At 41.3% G+C, this 24030-nt stretch overlaps 2 protein-coding genes across 4 annotated transcripts in view; one reads left to right on the top strand and one right to left on the bottom strand.

Moving 5' to 3' along the window:
- Positions 1-382: 382 nt before the first annotated feature.
- ciao2a (cytosolic iron-sulfur assembly component 2A) lies at positions 383-20387 on the bottom strand. Of its 3 annotated transcripts, XR_005442903.1 has the most exons (6): positions 20124-20382; positions 16429-16593; positions 9300-9349; positions 6763-6808; positions 5541-5701; positions 383-424 (listed from the first exon to the last, which is right to left on the bottom strand). XR_005442903.1 is itself a non-coding variant. In XM_038707030.1 (5 exons), the coding sequence occupies exons 1-5, from the start codon at positions 20245-20247 to the stop codon at positions 5601-5603; spliced, it is 486 nt and encodes a 161-aa protein (XP_038562958.1). In that variant the 5' UTR covers positions 20248-20382; the 3' UTR covers positions 5109-5600. The 3 variants fall into 3 exon arrangements, 2 of the variants coding, with proteins under 2 accessions (XP_038562958.1, XP_038562959.1); XM_038707030.1 differs by lacking the exon at positions 383-424 and having other exon boundaries at positions 5109-5701; XM_038707031.1 differs by lacking the exons at positions 383-424; positions 5541-5701; positions 6763-6808 and adding an exon at positions 6834-7763 and having other exon boundaries at positions 20124-20387.
- Positions 20388-22060: 1673 nt separating this feature from the next.
- The window catches only part of LOC119893697 (spatacsin-like), a 42707-nt gene continuing 40737 nt past the window's right edge, over positions 22061-24030 (top strand). The window contains exon 1 of the mRNA XM_038706018.1: positions 22061-22275. Within this exon, the coding sequence (XP_038561946.1) occupies positions 22061-22275 (215 nt within the window). The remainder of the gene's footprint in view (positions 22276-24030) is intronic.

The raw sequence follows: 24030 nt of genomic DNA, 5'->3' as shown, positions 1-24030 counted from the left end.
ATATGGCAATTTGGAATGAAGATGCAATTTGTCAGTAAGAAAGACCCAGGGGTGGACAACACATCATTAATCAGTCATGTTCCTCTGCTGTCTGAAAAATGCATTCAAAAAAAATATGTTGATATTTCCTTTTCCTTGTAACTGAAAAGCCTTCAGGTAATAGAGCAGAATCCATTTACAGCGGCAGAATTACAACACAGCGTAGTCAGGACTGTGTGTGTGTGTGTGTGTGTGTCAGCTGAACATTTTCCAAAACAAAAACATCACGCTGAACAAAAAGCACGAGAAAATATTCGGGTTTTCCTCCCTGAATGCCTGCCAGACACCAACTTGTCATTTGCTGTTCAACCAACACACACCACACACACACACACACACACACACACACACACACACACACACACACACACACACACACACACACCTACCTCTAATTCCCTAATCAATCCCTGTGTGTATATACACCAGTCCATCTCCACCTACCTGTGGTCAGATAATCAATTGTGCATTCAGCAGCTGATCCGTTGCAGCACCAGTTGAGATAGATATGCAGAGCTTTTCAGTGTGAGAGGAGATCCCAGCGGAGCCCCTGCGGGAGGCGATTGAACACACAGTGGGGGTCCGGAGCAGGGTGGCAGAGGGTGGAGCAGCAAGAAGAACTACACTGAGAATGAGGAACATGGCTAATTAATGAAGAAGAAGATACGCATTCTTGACTGCATACATTTTTACTTTCCTTTTAATTATTTCAAATTAGAGGAACGCTGGTGATATTCTGCTTCTCTCATGTTTGTCAGACCAGCAGTGAACGTCACCTAACGAGCCCTGAGTGTCTCACAGCCTGATGATTCTTCTCTGAGCCATGGAGCTCCATTGTTATCTAGAAAATATTAAACCCGTCAGTGAGCCTCACTGCTGCACTGGGTCACATGTTCCTTCATCACCATGAACACACTCTGACTCAGCCCGACTACACCGTCCTGCTCACTAGAGCATGACATGTGGATTCATCCTGCTGAAAATCGTCCATTTCCTCCTGTTTGATTTAAACCACAGTGAGCAGCTTTTTAGGAAATGAAAAGCCATTTTGAACATGACATTATATTTGATTTCCAAATAGTAAAGATGTACTTTGTCTGTTTTTTATAAGATTGTGTTGAAGGTATTTAAAGCAACATTATGTAAGATGTGTGTGTGTGTGTGTGTGTGTGTGGGGGGGGTGCTATTTGTCACCCCTACTGTTTCAGAGTGTAATTCAATGCTCTCATAAATAATAATGCATTTATTATGATCATATTACGATCAAAAACTAGCAAGTCACCAAGCAAGGCTGAAAGAAGGCAGCTCAGCGTCTGTCTTGCCAATGTCCGGCAGCCTCTTGCTTGGTCTCTCTCTTTGCTCTTGATGGCTTCTTCTGTCAATGTCAATATCCCCTTCTGTCTTTTTGCCTCTGCCATTAGATAACAATAAATCAATCGAGGATGCTGCAGGCTCGCCCCCTGCGCCACTCTCTGCCAGCAGCAGCATAATGTTGCTTGAAACTTGGGTGGTGAACTAGCTAACAAAGCTAGACAGCAACCAGCGCAAGAGCACTTCCTGTTACATTACCCCAGTGTTACATAGTGCAGAAGCTGGCACAGCGAGCCTGGAGTGGTAATGACAGACTCAATTAACCCCATTAAATAGCCTTTTATTGTGGCCAGCCTGAGGCCTTTTATTGTGGCCAGCCTGAGGCCTTTTATTGTGGCCAGCCTAAGGCCCACCTGTGCAATCCCCATGCTGTCTGATCAGCATCTTGATATGCCACACCTGTGAGGTGGATGGATTATCTCGGCAAAGGAGAAGTGCTCACTGACACAGATTTTGACAGATTTGTGAATCAGCTCATGACGAATGGGGGAGAAAACAAAAGTGTTGCGTTTTGTAATTTTGCTCAGTGTATGTATGAAAAATGTTATTTGTAAGCACAGCTATCACAGTGGGCGGCAGGGTGGCTTCGAGGTTAAAGACACTGTTGAGAAATGTGGTAAATGACCAGAATTAAATGCAAATTGTAGCCTAAAATAACACATAATTATCACATTTATGTGTTTGAAACGTGGATCCAACAATGTCAAGGATCAAGGATATCTTTAGTATCCCAGAGAGGCAAGTCTTTATGCTGTCAGCACACGACTATCAAGCAGGATATTTATACATAGGCAATAAATAAATATGACTATTAAAATATTAAAAAACATACACTAAAGCTATATATGGCCAGATGGAAGCAACTTGAACTCCTTTGAATAGGGCATTCTTCAAAGTCCTAACCACAAAGAAAAGCAAAAGGTCGTTCATGGCTGTGATTTTCACGCACAACTAGCACACTCTGATGATGCCTTGCAATCGATTTTTGTTTTTAAGGTTAAGTGACCCGTACCAGCTGACAAATGAGAATGTAAGAACAGATTCAATAAGCCATTTCATGAAAGTGGTGTCAACATTAAAACTCCTGCTTCCCACCTAAGGCCCAAAGATCAGCTGTGTAGTATGGACTTGAAGGCGACACAGACAGACACTATTAAAACACACACACACTGCTGACAGAAAATACCAATTTACCTGATATCAGAGCCGACGCAGTAGTCTCTATGCTCTCCCGCCTCTCCTTACACTCCCATTTCATTACTAGAGCCCTGAAAATGTTTCTGACGCTGAATCCAAATCACCTCTTCTCCTCTGTAATCAAAGGCTTTCCCGCGGGGCTCCCAGCCTCCTGTCAGAGAGGCTAATAATTCAGCGCAGCAGAGTCAGAGATACTTGCTCTGTACCCCCCTGAACTGCTGGATGTGCCAGTGTTGAGGCTTTATTGTTGCTCGGCATTTGCACACTGGCTTTGATCACAGACGTGGGCTGTATGGGAGCTGTGAGGCTGTGGCACTGCATTACATTTAGCTTTCACTGCTTTCCAACACAGAGCAAGGCATTAGCAAGGACGTACACTGTGTGCATTCACATCATTTACTTAAAAAGTATCAATACTTTCATGTAAAAACACACAAATTCAGCAACAGACAGCTGGATTTAGAAAGTATCAAATCAAAAAGCTCTTTGAAGGGAGTCAGTTCTTTCAGTTCCCAACCTGCTCTTCATTTGGTGCCACTTCTGCTTAGATTAGATTCAACTTTCTCATTATGCAGAGTGCAGGTACAGAGCTATGGAGAAAAAAAATAGCTGAAGTGTGCTCTAGGTGGTCAGCTGTCTCTTAAAGTCCACTAAGCTTTGTAAGTGCGGTGTCTCGTTGACCCCTTTTTCTTTGCCGATTACTGCAAACTCACATGTTAAATGTCTAAATACATTCTACTCTGGCTGCATGAATTGACATTTTTAGGTAAAGGTATGTGAATGTGTTTGCACAATATTCACTGCAGCAAAAATGTGAGCGCATGAGTTCTTTAATTTGTGATTCACAGAAGAGGATTTGTGCACCAGCAATGAAGAATTTGAGAACTGTTGTGATTTTTGTGGTAGAGGGGGAAAGAAATCTACAAGGTTGCATTTTTTTCTCTGACTTTGAATTTACCAATGTGCATGTGGCTATTTTCTACAACTAGAAATTCCACTGTCACAGTGCTCAAGTTGTTTTGCACCAAAAAAAAGAAGAAGAAAAAAACCCTTTCATACTCTGCAGCTGTTTTCATCTGTTCAGCTGGAGAGCTCAGAGTCTGCAGGAATCCAACAGAACACAGCGTGGTTTCAGCAGACTCCAACTTCTGCCGGTAACTTTAGGTGGAACTTTGTGTTTATTTATGCAGTTTGTATCGGCTGAATTCAACTCTCTAATGAAGGCATGGATCTATTCGGATGTTTATCAGCTCTGTGGTCCTGACACAGCTCTAATTATCGTTTATTCCTCACAGGATCTTTGATGTAAGTCCAACAGCGCCCCCAACATGTGAATCCTGCCATTACAAATACTAAGCAGAGCTGAAACGTGTCCTCAAGTCCATCTCTCCTTAAAAAGCCGTTCAGTGTTGTTGAAATATCTGAGCCAGGTTCAGTTGGGAAGAAGATCCAAAGTGGATATTTCTGAAAAATGAAAAATGAAATCTTGTCTTTGGATAATTAGTTTAACTGAAGATTTGCTAACGAAGGAAGGGAGTCATGGTTTATTTATCACCATTTCAAAATCATCTTATTACATTAATCCCCTTACTTGATAACTTCTCTATACTTTATGTAATTAAGCTAAGCCTTGTACCATTTTCCTGTTCTAAGATCAGCTAAAAGTCTTAAATTAAAAACTTAAAATAAAAACTGTAGTATGCTGTGCTTAGCTGATGTAAAGACAGATCTACATCCATCCATCTATCTATCTATATTTGAGGCATTTCTGTTTTTTAGGCTACTCAGCCTTAATAAACTGAAGGACAAATTTTAGTTTTAGACCCTTTTTAGATTTTTTGCAGAGTGAGGATATTCAGAGTCTGTTCCCTCTTTGCACGGTTGTTTTGGTTAAAGCAGCAAGACTCAATTATCAACTAAATCTGCAGCTGCCCTCAGCTTTACAGAGCTTTTGAGTGACTTCCAGCTCATTATTTTCTGTCCAGTGCTCGCTCAGCGGCATTTTCAGAGATGAAGCCGTTGAACGCGACCTGCTTGGCAGCAAACCGCAGACAGACTCCGTCAGAGAGCAGCTGGTGAACACAGTGGATTGTTCTCCCTGAGGAGCAGGCGGCGACCAAACACAGAATACTAGACTCACCTTCATCAGGTGACACAAACACGACTCCACATGAAGCATCATGTTGCTCTGTAGCTGCTGGATGTGGAAATAAGTTCAACATTTCAACTTTTACAAGTCGTCTCTGCTGTAGGTTTAAAGTTAAGCTAGTGAAGTTTATACTTCAGGGCAAATCCAGTGATTTAGTTATTCTTCCATGGAGTTTGGCGACTTAAAAGAGAAAGACATGAGAGAAAAATCCCAGGTAAAAGTAAACTTATTTATGTAAGTGTGTGTATTTGCTTGAATAGTGGTATTTTAACAGGCACTCTGTAAAGCAGGAACCTTTCTAAATCTGCTAAATGATTCAGACTCATTATTCAGTCACACACAACTCAGCAGCTGCTTCTCTTTGATGTAGCTTTTAATATCAGATTCTTTTTTTACATTTATCTTTTTAAAAATCATTCCCTCTAAGATTCATATTTTCTACTCAGACATAAATCTGAACCAGCGGATGAGTGCATTTTAAAAAAAGGACAGACTTCTAAAAACAGTCAATACAGGAAAAGATGAAAACACTGGCCCACTTCTTCTGCAGCGTGTCCTTAAATAGAACTCTGCAGACGACGACAACAACAAAGACCTGCTGCTGCGCATCATGAGGCGGCCCGACAGGGAATGATGGGAAAGTCAACACACATCTGTGGCTTTATTCCAGCTTCCATTCTGGCTTTAAATCACCTCCTCAGTGTTCCTCAGCTTCTCACTGGAGACTCTCCAGAAAATCCTCCAGACACCTGCAAACTCCCCAGAGCAGAATCTGAGTAATAACACACACACACACACACACACACACACACGGGTTTGCTTCAGGTAGGTGGAGCTTCCTCCGTCAGTCATCCGGTTCGGTGACGCACTGCTCCACGATCTCCCTCAGGTTTGGGTTTTCCATGGCGGCCGCCACTCGCTCCTTGTCGTTGATCTGCTTGTTAACTGGAGACACAAACTTCAGTGAGTAACTCCCAGCGGAACAGCAGCTTCACTGTTTCAGTGCTGCATTATTGCACAAATGGGCCAAAACTAAGGTTTTATTTTTTGCTTTTTAAAGTGGATGTTCTGCCTACAGATGAACTTTAGTTTTATTTTTAGCCATGACTGCCTGTGCTGGAGGTCCATCATTAGTGTTAATGTGTGAAGAACCTGTCACAGGTAATAAAGGCAAATGAGTCACATGAGTGGCCTATAGGAAAGTGCAGTCGACTTTGAGATACTGCGTTTTAGAACAAAGTGATGCAAAATATGGTAAAAATCATATTGTGATGATTTATTGCAGTATGACTCACGATTAGTGGGAATGATCATTTTTGCATCACTGTCATTTTCACAGAAAATAACTACTAAATCATGACGATGTCTACATCAAAGAAACCGATTTCTTTCTCTGGAGAACAGGATGTGTAGGCGGGTGTCTCTGCGGCACCGTTTTCAAAAAAACTTCAGCTTCTGCAATTTGGATGTTGCTCTTGGCCACACTGCGATATCAATATTTCAATTAACTGTGCAGCTGTGCAGATCATGATGTCACCTAAATCATTAGGATTAATCCTCTGTGGACAATCTCACCAGAAACTACCATAATGTCTTGATGAGCAACTTTTAAATCTTGAACGTGTGTTCAGAATGAGGCCGAAGCAGACTTTGGACAGCCGTGTTTCTTTTTCACCGTGTATGCAATTGCCCCGCCTCTAAAACATGCTTTGCATTTAGTCTTAAGACACCTTTAGACTGCTAGCATGAAGAAAAACACAAGAATCAGCCTGTTAGATCATCGGTGGGGAACATGCCGTTACTTCAACCCTTTGTTTGTAAAACTGCATCAGACCGTTGGTTTAACCTCGCTGACCCTTAAACACTAATGTTGACTTTGTTGAATTTCTAGCTGCAGAACACAGCACATCCAACATGTCTGAGAGAATTGCCTCAGTGGGAGGTTGTTTAATCTAAGCAAACACATTTTGTTTTAAATTGAAAAAAAAAAATTTAAAGACACTTACTATCTTCCTCAGTAGAATGGGTTCCTTCTGAAATGTAAATTTCCAACTGAGAAAAGGAAAAAGAACTGATGTTAAAAGGCAGGTCGCACAGCGTTTTTCTTCTTTCTGGTGTTATTTATTCAGATATTTGCTACATGCTTACTTAAAAGAGAAGAAATGTTTAGAGGAAGGCAGTTTGGACTGAAAACTGCAGAGTAAGAGAGAGAAAAGCGACACGTGCAGCTCAGAGAACAAACGCAATTAAGTAAACGGGTGGTGACGGTTCAAACGCTGAGACAAGAAACTGTTCACAGCGACACCAAACAATATAAATGTTTCGTAACAAAGCGTAAAATATTTGTTCTGTGTGTCATCAGATTGTGTTTGTCCCGTTCCTGCTCAGCCGTAAAGAAATGGTTTTCTCAGTCTGATGTGAAAGAAGTCGACGTGCCTGCACAGAGCTCTCACCTCAAACCCATCCAACACCTTTCAAATGAACTTGAACAGCGACTGCGAGCCAGACCGGATCACCCAACATCAGTGGTCAACCTAAACACTGTCCTTCTTTTCTTATTCTGGCACCTTTTAGATCACTTTAATCTCTTGACTTTTCTTGATGTTTCGGTAGAGAAACTTTCTACCCCTCCATGAAGATCAAACTGTCTACATTACTTATAGCCCGCTGATGTGACAGTGTTTAATGTCCTACCCAACAAAAACTCTTTTAAAAGCTTGTATGACATCAAGGAAATAAAGATACCGCTTGATGTGACCTGTGTCTCTCTGCCTTTCTTAGCTCAGACTGCAGTGTGAAGCTGCGTCGTGTTGGCTGCGCTCTCTGCACCGAGCAGATGTTCAGCAGCTCCCCGATAGGAAACACTCCTCCAATCAAGAGGCTACTCATCTTTGTTTGTAGAGCCGCTTCAATGCTGCGGAGATGAAGCACGCAGCTCTCCACCTGCCTCCACACGCTCCGTTTGATGGTCGTCCAGGAAAACTCTTCTCTCTGTGACCCTTGACCTCTAAAAGTGGGACGAGAATTAACAGCTAATTAGCTGTTTTTAACGGGCTGACTGTGTTTCTGCCTCCCTCTGTTTCTCTGAGCTGTACTCTTTGAATTGTTAATGAAACAACAGCCCAGTTGCTCCAGAAGTCCCGTCTCTACCAACTCCCCCACCTTCTTCTGTTGCCCGTGGGAGCGCTCGATTTGTTTGGTCGAGTCTTTAAACTTCTGTTCTGTGGGGTAAAACATGCTTTGTGGAATTATGTAATCGCCACCAGCTAGTGACCATGTTTAACCTTAAACCAGTTCGTAACAACAGCTCAGTTCCAAAACATACATTTAATCATTAAAAGATATAAAACCACTGGATGAAACCAGTTCACAAAAAATACCTAAAGGGATTTTCAGACTGAGCCGCACCCCTCTCAGGAGGTGCAGGAAGGCGCAGAGGAAGAGGCTTCAGGCAAAGACACTGTGTGAGGTGAAAGGGTGAACGCTGCTGATTTATCTGCTCACCAGCACAGTCAGCAGGCGAAGCTGCAGCTGATGGAGGAGGTCCTTTAAATCCCTTAGCACAGGTTACTGGAAAAACACACTCCTCTGACTTATAACTCAGTCAAATCCGGACACACGGACACTACACATCCTTTTAGACTCAGTGTGTCCGTGTTCATTACACATAAATCTGCTTAGAAAACCGGTGCTGCTCGTAGATAAGGCTGGGCCCAGATGCTCTGACTCTGAGGAGGATTTGCAGACAGACAGCTGATACAGAGTTTATTTGAAAGTAGAACGAGTGAAATATACTATATGGACAAAAGTACTGGGACACCTACACATTACTTTTATGACATCCATAGGCATTCATATGGAGTTGGCCCCCCTTTGCAGCTGTAACAGCTTTCACTCTTCTGGCAAAGCTCTTCTACAAGATTTTGGAGTTTGTCTGAGGGAATTCTTGCCCGTTTATTAAGAAGAGAGACATTGTAGTTCGTCCCAAAGGTGTTCAATAGGGTTGAGGTCAAGTTCTTCTACACTAAAATGGGAAAGGCATTTCTTTATGGAGCTGGCTCCAGCCCCCCGCGACCCTGCACGGATAAGCGGGTATAGATAATGGATGGATGGCATTGTCATCTTAAGAGGCCAAACTGTTGTCTAAAAGTGTAAAACCGTACTATTAAGATTTGTCTTAACAAAAGACCACACCATGAAAAACCGGCCCCTAGCAAAAGTTTAAACTTCAGTGTGAAAGTAACCTACATACATGAGTAGAATCCAAACAGGAGCTGCTAACAGCTAATTCAGCTACTTTAACGGTGCTATTAAAATACAGGCTGAACACGTGGTGGGACAGCAGCCGACAGAGCGAGCTGTAGAAACACAGGGCTCAGCTGTTGCCCACAGCTCAGTGGACTCAGTGAATTCACTGCGAGCTTTTCGTCTGATACGGCTGCTGTTCAGCACACCGATGTACAGAAATGAGGACGGCGTCAAGTGAAAAGTAGATGATCTGCACGGCTAGCTGCCGACAGACGGTCACTGCTCTGCTACTCACCTTGTGTTTAAATGGCAAACATCGCTGCAGCTTCACTTGTAAGCACAGGCCTGCAGACACAAACACACACACCACATCACCGTCAGACACTGATCACAGATGATGAAAAGCAACATTTCAGAGCAGGAAAAATATCCAGCAGATGGAGGCGATTGTGTCAGACTGATGTCTGCTGGGGATTAGACAGAAAAAGAGAGAGAGCAGACATGGACGGCCAATATCAAGCATGCAAACTGAGTAATTAACACTCATTTGCAGGAGGACTTGGTGAAGGATAATAGATAATGTTTTTCCAAGAGAATGTGAATAACATTTTTATTAATCTTCTTGTCCTTCTGAATAATTCACAACACCCTGATTGTCATACAGTCAGTAAAGTACGCAGACACTGTGGCATGTTTCCCACGTGTAGACGTTACCTGCAGGTATTTTTGTGACCCATTTTTGCATTTTGCAGAGAAACACAAAGAGAGATGTTATCTGACATGGTGGATATTTTACAAGCACGGACAGGGTGAAGCGACAGTAAACACACCAGCGCAGATGTCATTCGTCAGATGCAACAAAATCCAGTTGTCATTTCACCCTTTGATATCATCAGTAACGGCGTGTTCACACTTAAAGCCAATCCAGCCTTTGCAACAATGCAAATTCATGCGAATTCGCTCCGGGCGTCGCAGAAGATGGGTTTGTTGCGACATTCGCCGGTTCGCTCAAGTTCAAATCTTTCAACTTTTAAGCGAGAAATTCGCTTGACGCTTTGTTGCGAAAGCCCATCAGCGGTGAGATTATCCGGACGTCACCGACCGCTTCACAGCGTTGTGTGGAGAGGACCAGGCGGAGGGGGGAAGTGTAGGACAAAGAGCCGGGAGCAGCGCTGCAGCTTTTGGACAAATAAACCCCCGTAGCTACACCGTTCACCTGCGGGAGCAGCTCCGAGTTAACCGCTTTTATTAAATGAGCTTTTTCCTTTAGTTTTTGGGATTACAACATTGATTTATCTTCACTGGAGCTTCTCAAAACTGGACATTATTTGGAGAAACGAATTTCGGCATCAGTTTGATCCGTTTATTGCAATTAAATCCCAGCAAAACTTTTACTTTGGGTTCATGTAGTAATCGCAGGTTGTGTTTATTCGAGTTATCGCCTTGTGTGCAGTTGTCCAGCGATAAAACCCCCGCGAGGAGAGCGTTGCGAGGATTAAATTTGCTTCATGTGAACACACCTTAAAACTAATTATCTTCCTTAATGGTAAATCTACTGATTCATTTTTCTAGTCTCTAGAGAAGCAGCACGTGCTGCCACCAGAGAGAGGACGTGTTTTCACTAAACAGATTCTCAGAATGATTGCTGATAACAGTCGTTCAGCTCGAACCACTGGACGAATCTTTTGTAAATGTTTAAGCTGCGTCATGCTTTAATTATGTTCCTCACAGGAATACTTTCTTTCATTCACGGTGATACAGAGAGACGGCGGGCTGCACACGTTCTCCTCGGAGTTGCATCCATGTGTGGTTTCTGAATAGAAGACTACTGCTGTGCATTCGCTCATTTATTCATTCAGAGTGAGGGTCGGCGTAAGAGCCTGGAAACACTGCCCCCCCCCCCCTTTCTATTAATTCAATCGATTGTGAATCATGTTGTATAAATCCAAAGATGATGTGCATCGATTTGCCTGTTTCAGATTGTATTTTTTTCAGTTCTTGTATTTGACATTTGAGAAGTTTGACACGTGTTTTTACATTTTAAAAAGGTACAATTATCGGGAGAGATCCAAGATAACAATTCATTTTTTTTAAGTTTGTAAGGCCCTTTGGAACTGCCTCAGTGCAGGTTTGTGCTACATAAATAAACTGAACTGCAGTCACAAACGCACAGGAAGGAAATATGTATGTTTATCTAAACTGACCACATCACCACCTAACCACATTTAAGAGATAATACTAGGCTAGATGCATTTTCTTCTGATCCCCATTAGGATCTATATGTACGCACTTCATGTAAAACAATCTGTAATATCATAAATATAATTTACATACTGTACTGATGGTTTTTGATAAGTTATAAAATCTTTTAAATGACTCTAGTTTCCCCATCTTGGTTGTTTCATATTTTATTGTGTCTTTCGATTTTGTGCCAGACTCCTTCTGAATTATACGTTTTTAAGTTTCCTTCAGTAACATTTCTTTTATTTATTTGGCATAGTCCTACTTGAACATTTTTGAGCTTTACTTTTTCTATCTTTATATATTTATGTTCATGTAAGCACCAAAATACCTCTCATGTGAAAATGTCCCTGGCAATCAACCTGATTCTGAATGTGATTAGATAATTATGATCATTTTCTGCAGAGTGCAGGTGGTTCTGTACAGGTTCCTGCATCGGTTCACTAACTCTTTGAACCTAAACGGGATCCTCATCATACCCTGACAAACACAGTATATCTGCTCTGTTTCCTGCTGCTGTATTTTTCCCTTTCCTCTGATAGATTTCTGTCTGTCTGATGTTTGAACGAGAACGAAGCCCTCCCCTCCACCAAATCCTGTCATTTACCGTTTGATGATTTCAAACCACTGGTTCTGCTTTCAAACTCTTGAGGCTGCTGAAAATGGGCAGCAAAACGTCCTAAAATGGACGCAGGGATGTGGGTCGATCTGCTGGCAGCCGTGTTAAAAAGCTTCTGCTGGCAGCTGCAGGGAGTGAAGAACAGTGCAGCGGAACGCCAGCAGCCCCCTCTGGTCAGGAAATCATCTGCCGCATAAAATTCTTCCCTCCGGCACACGTTCGGAGTTAGAAGAGGCCGAGATATCTTCAGGGGAGCCGTCAATTAATTCTCAAATATTCATCCTATTAAGACAATCCCCCAGAGGGAAGATCTGCCAGTTCATTCACACTCAAACTGAGAGTCTACCGGCTCCCAGCATGCACTGTGTGTGTATGGGCTCTACAATTAGGGCTGGACGTTACTTCTTCTTTTTCTATATTTCCATGTAACTGAACCATGACTGAAGTCCTATATCAACATATGGTAATTCACCTGTTCTCATGTTAATTGAAGTTAAATATTATTCAAACCTGTCGCAGCGTTAGGGCTTAAAATACATCAGAAGATAAAAACTATACGGCCAAAAGTATGTGGACAATCCTGTCCAGATGTTATGCTGCAAGCGTCCACACACACTTCTGTGTACCGTTTTCTTTTCCTGCTTCAGGCCCTTTAATCTTAATGCAGCAGCATACAGTGACAACGTTCTTCCACCTTTGTGTCAACAGTTCCTGTTTCAGCACGACAGACGCAACAGTAGAGGCAGCGTTTTCTCCACTAGACGGGGAACTTAGAGGGCAGTTATTCACAATTAAGACCATCCACCATCCAAGAGGACACTCTTCCTGTCACTAGGGCTGCACAATTAATCGAATAGTGATCGCAATTACGATTTTATCTCCCCACAATTAAATGAACATGATCGACGGCGATATCGCCTTTTAAAATGTGTGCTCCGCTCATGGAAATCTCTGCTGCAGATCAAATCAAGTGCTTCCTAAACTTACAGCCAAGGGCGGCAGTGGCTCAGGAGGTAGAGCGGGTTGGCCGTTAATCGGAAGGTTGGCGGTTCAATCCCTGGCTCCCCCTGGTTGTGGTCGAAGTGTCCTTGGGCAAGATCCTGAACCCCGAATGAATGTTAGTTTCTGTTTGAGCACTTAGGCTCAGTGTATGAATAGATGTAGTGTAAAAGCGCTTTGAGTGGTCGAAAACAACAAGCGACTAGAAAGGCGCTATACAAGAACGGAGCATTTACATTACAAGAATCAGTATAAGAAAAAAAAATATTTTTATCATCATACAAAGCGGCCATACAGGAGTCACAGAACTACAATATAGGACTGAAAAAATAAATAAAGGAGTTGATTATCTTCTTGATTAGTTATTTAATATGTAAAATGTCCCAAGATGATGTTCTCAATTGTCTTGTTTTGTCCACAACCCCACAGATATTCAGTTTACTGTCATAGGAGTAATGAAACCAAAATGTTCACATATAAGTTGGGATCAGAGAATTTGTCTAAAAAAACAAAAAAAAAACAAAGTAAAAACAAAGACTCAACCTTTATAATTATTAAAATAGTTGGTGATTAATTTTATAGGTATTTACTAAATCAGTTATTCGATTAATAATTGCAAAAAAATAAACAATGATTAAATTTAGCAGAAAAGTTAAATCATTCAAAGCTAGATGTCCCAAAAGGTCTCCACTAGACCTGAAAATCACCAAACTAAAAGCTTTTTGGGTCGTTACAAAGCATCAAAAGCAAATGTGCTTTGTGTAAACGATGCATAAAAATCATACAAAACACATCTTGAATCTTGTTTACTGCAACTGAAAACCGTGTTTGGAACAAGCAGGTTCAGACAACAGAAATTATAATGTGGAAAATAAGTTCTATGTGACTCTTAAACTACTTAAGGTGTCTTTGAAAAACTGCTCGCTCATTATAAAACTGTCTGGATGACTAAGATATACATGGCGAGTGAAAACTGCTGAGTGAAAAGACTAATGTGTGTTTTTCACCCTGCTGAGAGCCTGAACACAGGCGCAGAGTGCTGAGAGTAAAACTCGTGAAGTGGTCTGTTCCAGCGCTGGACTTGTGCCCACTTCATATCTTGTAGCTAATGGACTCCCGAATCCAATTAACTGTGTGCATATGTGCATGAATGGAAGCCAAGTTTTATATTTACCCTTCTGCCATCCAGTTAGCAGGGACATTATGTTTAAAAGAGCCAAAAATAACTGCACAGAAACTCAGACACAAGTCACACAGATTTCAATTTATGAAAAGCAAAGATGTGTTTCGTGTGTATAACATTTTCTTCACATGTTTCCATGATCCCACTTCTCGGACGGGATTACAGCTCGAGCGCAACGCTGTGATCCAGGAACGGATTCCTCTTATTCAGATTCACATTCTTGTCATTTCTCTGACTGAAACAGATTAGACTGGTCACCCACAGTAATGAGGTGAAGGGTCAAGCTTTCAGCTGCAGTACTGAACTGTACTCGCTTCTAGTAGCAGTGCAGTAAACAAAAGGCCATAACGGTCGCTCATGTAATAAGAAAATAAAGAGTAGTTATGAAAAACAAAAGAGGTACAATATTCCTTCTGAAGAAAAGTACCGTGATGATTCATATTCAGGTAATCTGACTTTCAACAAAAACACATAAATAAATTTTTTTTTTACAGTGTAAACATGAATAAATCCACTCAAACCTGGACCCTCGACCAAACTTAGCAATACATTTATTTGAACAGAAACAGTGCTGCCTTGAACACCCAGTTGTGTTCGCAAGCGCTCTTCACTTAACTTCCTTTTTAATATGCAGGGTTTACATACATGTTGCTGCTGATCCTGTAACACCTCAACACGCCCCCCAAACCAGAGAAAACCTACCTTAATATTTCTAGAAAACATCTTCAACCTGGAAACTGTAGCTAACGGGTGGAAAACGTTTCGAGATTGAACTAGTTTGGCATTTCTGTACGGCAATTTCTTGTTACTTTTCGAGTTTATCTGTCTAATATCAGCCGATTAATTAACCCTTTCATGCATGAATTGCATGTGTTTTTATTGCTCTTTAGGCATGCAAAATAAAAAAATTTTAAAGACACATTTTTCAAGGAGTTTTTTTACATGTCCACTAAGGTGGACAGCATGCGCGTAAGGTTTTAACTTAAGAAATATTTATTTAACAAACCAATGAATACAATTATATAGTATGTGAAAACTATATTTTTCAGGCTGTTAAACTAATGTGGTCACATATTTTAACATATTCTAATGCAGTTTAATGCAATGCAAAAACGCTGAAGCTCACTTCTGAGCTTATGCTTGCTGGCTATATTTTAAATACAATGAACTAGTATTTAAAATATAGCCAGCAAGCATAATGTCCAATTTAGTGGACAGATGATTAATTGCAACTTCCTCCCAGCATAAAAATCAATACTTGTTAAAAGTTGAACAATTGTATTACTCCTCAGTTTTTACTCAATGTTACCAAATTGTATTTACCTGCAGGGGTCTCCTATAATTGGAGGAATGTCAAGATTTACCTGAACTGCACAGGGTTTCCGATCATCCGTCGGCCATCTTGGTTTTGATGAATTTAAGTTGCAATTACAACGGCTTACCAGAGGGTGGCAGCGTATGGCATGACACACTAGCGTCCGCTGTAGTGGCTGATACACAACTAGACCATCAGGACCTCTGCACATTCAAGTGTCTTTTGAATAGCTGTCCACTGTAGTGAGCACTATGCGTGAAAGGGTTAATTGCACAGGACTTCGGTGGCGTTAATGTAAAGCTCTCTGTCAGGTCACAGCCTAGCGGCTGATGTTAGGTAACGTGCAGGTGATTTGAGCTGAAATGGTTGGACAGATGATTGATCAGCAGCCATTTTGATAATTAATCAAACCTCATGTGAGAAGTTGCTGGTTTTGTAATCTTCTGAGGGCAAACTAAACATCTTTAGGCTTTTCAGCTGGTCCTTTGGGAAACTGTGCATTTTTCACTGTTCTAGGATTTTATAAACCAAGCGATTGAGAAAATTAGTTTTAATTTAAGTTTTAACTGATGATAAAATAATCGTTAGCTGCAGCTCCGCAGGTGATGCTAGCACGTTAGAAAAGGTAATATTGAAGTTAGTTCAGGGCTATAAAAACTCATGTGATGGGTTATAACGTCTGGTTTTTTCAAACCTCTTGTGTTTTGTTTTTATTTCATTTTTAGTATTTTTTTTAACACCAAAGTTAAGTTTTCTTCTAATCCTCAAAGGAAATGTATAAAACTGTTGTTGTATTGTATGTACTACTGATTTTTGGGTGAATTATTCCTTTAAAAAGCATTATTGAGCAGTACTTTAATGTTAATATTGAATAAAGTGACTCCCTGTAATGTAAAAAGGGTGGCTGGTAGTGAAAACATCTCCACTCCAACAGGAGTGCATTTTAATTCTAGTGATCTGACTACACCCTGAATGAAGCCTACAAACCGGTACGACGAGTCTGCCGTCATCTCGGTGTGTGTCAAGACCATCCAGACTCGCGTTCTGTTATCAGCTGAGTGACTCACCGATCAGAGTGGCCAGAGAGCAGTGGGGGACGGTTGGAGAGAACTTGATAATGATGAGGTACTCGTCCTCTCCGAGCTCCCGGACCTCCACGCATTTCTCCGTCACCACGTCCAGCTCCTCCAGGGTGTTGGGCTTCTCCGGGTCCCGGATCGATCGAATCACATCTGACAAAAAGGCAGGAAAAAAGACGCGTCTTGGTTTAGTACAACTACTACAAAGTAGTTTAAAGTGAGTTTAGTTTTATATGAATCCAAAATAAACCCAAAACATCTGCAGGATTTGCATTGTGTGATGAAATTCCTTTTTTGGTTTCACCGAATGACAAGTGAATTTTGAAATACAGCAACTTAAAATGAATTCATTGCATCAAAACAAAACAAAACTACGATTTATGGATTGGATAGACAGTTCTAATGTTACAGTTTTTAGATTTAATAAAAAAATAACAGGATACATCAGTTGTAGTCGCTCTACATGTTACTCACAAACCAAACTCCATTCAGAAAATAATTACTTTATTTGGAGTTCCGTTCAAGTACTAATCCCAAAACCTGACATTCGTCCAAACACACCAAACTTCATGTCACTCCACTCAGAAAGAATAGATCATTTATTTATGTTTACGCCTGCAGTGAGGGCAACCTGCCATAACCCCCCTTATTGAAAAAGTACAAAATATACAAACAAGTTAGGGAATGGGTATACATCCAACAGAAAATGAAGAAATGATATTATAGCACACATGAACATAGCAGCAGACAATGTAAGTAATAAACTGAAAGACCGAGATCAGGATAATATAAGTAAACAGATAATAATAAAGTAGAGATAGTTTTTTGAATAAACTAAGTAAATAAAAACAGTCACAGTGGGGGAATAAGTATTTAACACGTCAACATTTTGTTCAGTAAGATATTTCCAGTGAGCCTGTACACATGTGGATTTCTTGAGTTAATACCAAACATTAAAGACCACAAATAAAGTTATGTGCAATAAAGTGGAATGACGCAGGAAAAGAATACTGGACTGGCAAGGAGAGTCCAGGAAGCAGCTGAGATCCATCAGTAGTTAGTAGAAAGTCATTTTACCTCCTGTCAGGCAAAGTGTTATCAGCTGGGTTAGTAGAGCGATGGTCTACAAAAAGGCTTTTTGTTATCAAGGTGTCACACAAGAAACATCTCATGATGGGTAAAAGCCAAGAGCATTGATGGAATCGGATACAGACGTATTTCAAAACTTCTGAATCTTCCAGTAAGCACCACTGGGGCCATCATCCGCAAGCGGAAGCTCCATCACTCAGTCATCAACCGGCCACGCACGAGAGCTCCTCGCAAGCCAATGAAATACTGGCAGGGTGTGGTCTGGTACCATGAGAGCAAGCCTGAACTTTTGATTCTGCACACCATGTTTGGAGAAGAAATGGCACTGCACTTCACCCTAAAAACACAACACCGACAGGGACGTTTGGAGGTGGAAGCGTCATGGTGTGGTGCTGTTTTTAATCGCATGGTACTGGCAGACTTCAGATAATTAAAGAATGGAGCCCTTTACCACCTGAATATTGCGGCAGAGTAATTTCTTCTTACAGGAGGCGTCTGGAAGCTGATTTCAAACAAAGGCTTCTCCACTAAGTATTAAATAAAATTAAGTTTATTTATCTTTTTTAAACATAACTTTCTTTATGGTCTTCAATGTTTTGATTTATGTATGTGTGGATTGCTTGAGTTAATACTGAAGCCTGGTGACAGTTTCATGTACAACCCCAGTTCCAATGAAGCCGGTACGTTGTGTAAAACGTAAATAAAACCAGAATACAATCATTTACAAATATATTATTATTAATATTCAGTTTAACACACTATAAAGACAAGATATTTAAGGTTCAAACTGATAAACTTTATTGTTTTTTGCAAATATTCACTCACTTTGAATTTGATGCCTGCACCACGTTCCAAATAAAGCTGAGACAGGGACTAGAGACTGAGGAATGCTCAAAAACAGCTGTTTGGAACTTTCCACAGGTGAACAGGTTAATTGGAAACAGGTGAGTCATGATTGGGTATAAAAGGTGCATCCCAGAAACAGTTTCAGAAGAACGTTTCTCAACGTGCAACTGCAAGGAATTTAGGGATTTCATCATCTAAGGTCCGTAACATCATCAAAAGATTCAGAGAATCTGGATAAATCTCTGCACATAAGCAGCAAGACCGAAAACCATCACTTAATGCCCGTGACCTTCGACCCCTCTGGGCACTGCATTAAAAACAGACATCAGTGTGTAAAGGATATTACCACACGGGCTCAGCAACACTTCAGGAAACCAGAGTCAGTTCACACAATCAACACGTGCGAGTTAAAACTCTACCAAAGCCACATATCAACAACACCCTGAAACGCCGCCGGCTTCTCTGAGATGGACTGACGCAAAGTGGAAAAGTGTGCTGTGGTCTGACGAGTCCACATTTTGGACGTTATGGACGTCGTGTCCTCCGGGCCAAAGAGGAAAAGGACCATCCGGCTTGTAATCAGCGCAAAGTTGGAAAGCCAGCATCTGTGATGGTATGGGGGGGTGTTAGTGCCCATGGCAGGGGAACTTGCACATTAATGCTGAAAAGTACATGCAGGTTTTGGAGCAACATATTCTGCCATCCTAACAACGTCTTTTTCAGGGACGTCCCTGTTTATTCCAGCGAGATGATGCCAAGCCACATCCTGCACGGGTCACAGCAGCGTGGCTTCGTAGTAAAAGAGTGCGGCACCCAGACCGGCCTGCCTGCAGTCCAGACCTGTCTCCTATTGAAAATGTGTGGCGCATTATGAACAACGGAGACCCCGGACCGTTGAGCAACTGAAGTTGGACATCAAGCATAAATGAGAAAGAATTCCAGCTACAAAGCTTCAACAGTTAGTGTCCTCAGTTCCCAAACATTTATAGTTAAAGGAAAGGTGATATAACACAGCGGTAAACATGCATCAGTTTGAACATTAAATGTCTTTGTGGTGCATTCAATTGAACATGGGTTGAAAAGGATTTGCAAATCATTGTATTGATGTTTTACACAACGTCCCAACTTCATTGGAAATATGTTCACTAAAGAAAATGTTGATGTGTTATTTACCTATTTCTCCTGCTGTAAGTGCAGAAGATGAGGACAAGAGAGGAAGATGAGACATTAACAAAGCGAGGACTGAACAAGTTTTGCTTTCAGCGACTGGAAGTAGTTGGTAAAAGAACTTATGAACACAGTAAAAGAGGGAGTACTGCCTTTCAACTTGCAAGTATTTGTGGTATTTACCCAAAAGAATTACAATTACAACGTGTGCGTCCAAATTATCCATAAAAAATAATATTGGATACAAAAGAAGGTATCTCTAATTTTTAAGGGCAACCAATCATGGACATCAGACCCAAAAAGAAGCCTTTAACTTTAATGTAACTTCTCTTACGGTCTAAAATAATAATAAAAACACCCCACACATCATTTTGATTACAATCTGGCGCCGTTTGTGAAACAAGTTCGTTATTTTAGCCGAGTGCTGTGTGACAGTCCGACGAGCGGCCAGCACACTTAAAAGCCCCCATTTTTGAATAGAGTCTGGTGTACAGTTTTCTCACTTGCACAAACCCAAATCTCTCTCTCACATAAGCTCGTTAATGACATTAAAGTTCCCTGCAGCTCCAGGGGTCACTCACCGTAAACTTCCAGCGCTTTCTCCTCCATCTTCTGAGTCTTCAGCGCATTCCTGTTGTCGCTAAGTCCCGAAAACTGTAAAACCTTGGTGACAGTTAACGACACAAGGCTGAACACTACTGCCATTCTGCAGAAGACGCCATAGCAGAAAGGACAGGCTGACTTTGGAGACGCTGACAGCAGCTTTAGCGGATCTTTATCTTCATGCGTAAAGAACAAACAGCTCCACACCAGACTTCACTGCAAATACACGGAGTTTACAGATCAGTTCCGCTTCCTCTATCTGCTCACAGGGAAAAGCAATCGATCACCCAGCTGTGATTTTTTTTTTTTAATCTTATTATTATTATTATTAGTAGTTTTGCAGACACCCTTTTCCAGGAAAAACCCAAAATGACTCAGGAATATCTCCTCAACCATTTGGCCTGGATGCATAATTCTGGTCTCCTTTTGAAAGGTCAGAAGCTAAATTAACACATTTATTTTACCATTACAGAGTAAATGGAGATGCAATAAAGAAGAAATGAGATATTTTCATCCTCGCCTCATAAAAAAAAAATAAACAAAAAAGCTGTGATTTAATGCAATAAACCATCATAAGATAGATTATAATGCAACTGATGATATTTTAATACACCTGGAATTCAATTGTAACCATAAATCTGATGAGAATAAACTAAAATACAACAGTTATCATAAAACATTTTCAAAATATACCAGGCAAATGGCCATATTTTGGCAATATTTACTGTTTAAGTGTTGACTTTTATTGGGAGTTATCTTTAAAACACTATTTCTGTCCAGACAACCAAGTTCCAAATACCATAACATTGAAATATTGATAAAAACTGAGTATTCATCAACATTCCTGTCACCAAAGGCACTCACACACTTTCCAGGCCTGTAGCAAAAGTAAGTCAGCGGGTTTGATGATCACATGCTGCCCCAAGTACCGGGGGCGTCTGTGTTCAACAGCATTTATCATTTTCAAGAGATTTTGAGAAAAGTACAGTAAATTAAAATTAGGAGTACAAATCAAGGGACGGTTGAATTTAGACAATTTATTGTTTGTACACTTTTGTAACGGCAAAAAAAGCAAGTTTTCTAATCTGTGAAATGAAATTTTGACCGGTGCAGTGGTTTGCACTGTCGCCTCGCAGCAAGAAGGTCGTGGGTTCAAACCCCGGTTGTCCCGGCCTTTGCATGTTCTCCCCGGGTGCTCCGGCTTCCTCCACCGTCCACAGACGGGGTTAATTGGTGTCTCTCAGATTGTCCTTAGTTGTGGATGTGAGTGGTTGTTTGTCTGTGTGTGGCCCTGCGATGGACTGGCGGCGTGTGTGTGATGCCAGCAGTTGAGGATGGATGGATATCAAATTTGGCCATTATGAAAAGAAGATTAATCAAGTACAAATAAGTGTTTCTCTGTGTGTTATTTTCTGGGAAACCAAACAATACATTTTTCCAAAGAAAAACAAAACTTTCATCAATATTTTCAGAAATAAAGCCACATACATTTTGCCAGAAATTCTTCACAACAGGGGAAATGCTGGGGGGAAAAAAGCAAAAATGACAAGAACAAAAACAACATGAGGAGAATAAAGCTGAAGTACCATTTCACTTTATTCTGGAAAATCTTATTTTCCCCATTTAATTCCTAATACTCTATCGTATCCACCACAGAAACTACAATTCTCGTTGCTAAAATCACTTGTGCACCAAGGTCGTCTTTCGATTAAGTCGACTTCTGTGCCGTTTGCCTATTGGTCAGATTTGGTCAGCTGACAGGGGAAGTGAGGGCATGTGACTCCGGGCCCAGCTGCTGTTTACATGACAAGAAGAAATGTCGGCGTAGTCGCAGTCTGTCGCCGTCAGATTGCTTTTCTTTTCAAACACCTGAACCCGCAGCCTCTTTCACACGTCGCTCGTCCAACGCGTGAAGATGTTGGAGGCGGATCAGCGGCCGGACAGAGACTCGCTGGAGGTGTGTGTGATCCCGGAGAACCAGCACTGTGGAGAAGTAGCAGACGTCCAGAAAGCTGAACTGGCTCCTGGAGGCTCCCTGCTCGGGTGTCTGGGGGCCCGGGGGCGGCTAGTGGTCTGGGACCCGGCGGACAGAGAGGCCCCTCCGGCTGCAGCGGACGGCTGCTACACGGAGTGAGTCCCGCAGCCCGAAGTCACTTCAGACATCTTATCATCCCAAAGAAATCTGCGTTTATAGGAAAAACTCAGAAATAAATCAGCTTTTAAATATATAAAATGCATTTGTCATGAGCAGCAGTGGAAGAAGTAATCAGGTGTTTTACTTTAGTATAAGTTGCTCTGACACAAGTACTGTAAAAGTCCTAGAAGTATTTAGGTCCTTTACTAAAAGTACTAATGGGCCAAATAATGTTTGAGCTTCACTTTTACAGCCAATCACAAATACTGATCTTGAATTGTTGCTACGACACTAGTTGACATGTAAAAATAGTTTTGATTGGTCTGAGACTTGTATAGTGGGCGGGGCAGAGTCTACATGAAGGACATCAGAGAAATCCTGTAGAAAATAAGCTGGACATGAGGCCCTTTTCCTCTGCGGGACCAGCTCCACTCGTTTTCCACTGTGGAAAAGTTGTACCTGCTTCCAGGTCACTATTCACTGCGTCATCATTGCGTGCGCCTGACAGAGGCCAGCAGCAGAAAGTTTTACATTTTACAGTTTTCACACGTTATTTCATCACTAAATCCACTTCTGAGGAGCTTTGAGGTGAGAAATCAGCTGTGTAGATGTTGAATATTGCCAGTTTTATGAAAAGAGTTGAGGAGCGGCGGAGGAAGCCTGCGCCAACCCGTGGGAGGAGCTGGCGAGGCCGGCCAGCCGCCTGCCCTGGTCCCACCGTCACACAGACCGCTGACGCAACAACTGAGAGACAGCATCAAGAGACAGCTGTGTGTGTGTGTGTGTGTGTGTCGCATTAAACATTACGTCGCAGCAGTTGTGTGTGGCGTCGCTATGACGACCAGCTACATTGAGGGATGCCATCTCTGGGTCTGCAATGGAAAACGGATCACGGCCAAACCGAGTGAGGAAATTTCACTCATCAGGGCGATAAAGCAATTATCCGTAACAACAAGTTAAAATGTTTCTGAAAGATGTCTTGCCAGGCGCTTTCAAAGTCAAATAGTTTTAGTAAAAATTGTCATTTGAGGTTCTTTTTTAGCTCGCCAACACGTGTACCAACAGGCTTACTGAAAAATTAGAAAGAAATTGAGGGAGCAAAACAGGTTATAGGTGTATCCGTACATATCCTTGTAAAACCTAAACTGTTTTAATTACACGACACACTGTGCAGAAACACTCACCCATACAACACAGTCAGTTCACTTTTAAATGAATTGTATTTTAGATGCTGTTAGTTTGTCTCAGCAAAGACAATAATCTCAGTTTCCTGCAAAGATTTTAATGATTTCAGCAAAAATGTGTTTTTCAAATAAACAAATGAACATTTAAGAGACCCTTGGCAATTTATAAAAATATCATTGGATCTCATGTATTGCTTATTAGATGGTGTTGTTAGTCATGTACCAAAACAAAGGACTGCGTGTACTTAAAGTATTAAAAGTAAATGTACTCAACATAGAAATAAAACTGTCCCCTGTGACTGTTGTACTATTATGTAGTATGTCATCAGATTATTATTCCTCGTGCATTCATGTAAAAGCAGGATTTAACTGATTTAACTATTTTGTATCAGACAGCAGTTAATTACTTTTTCCAATAGTGGGAAATGTCGTCACAGCTGCCCAGAGCCCAAAGGGACACCTCCAGAAATCTGTCTCTGTAAAGTAACTGATGCTCTCAGATAAATGTAGTGAAGTAAAAAGTACAATATCTCCCTCTGAGATGTGGTGAAAAGAAAACACTCAAGT

This window comes from Micropterus salmoides, unplaced genomic scaffold (genome assembly GCF_014851395.1).
Source record: "Micropterus salmoides isolate LMB-PRFRI ecotype aquatic unplaced genomic scaffold, ASM1485139v1 Ms_hic_scaffold_8, whole genome shotgun sequence".
In the NCBI taxonomy this organism is placed as follows: Eukaryota; Metazoa; Chordata; class Actinopteri; order Centrarchiformes; family Centrarchidae; genus Micropterus; species Micropterus salmoides.
Note: the sequence above shows the minus strand (reverse complement) of the source record. Positions and strands in the feature narration are given on the sequence as shown.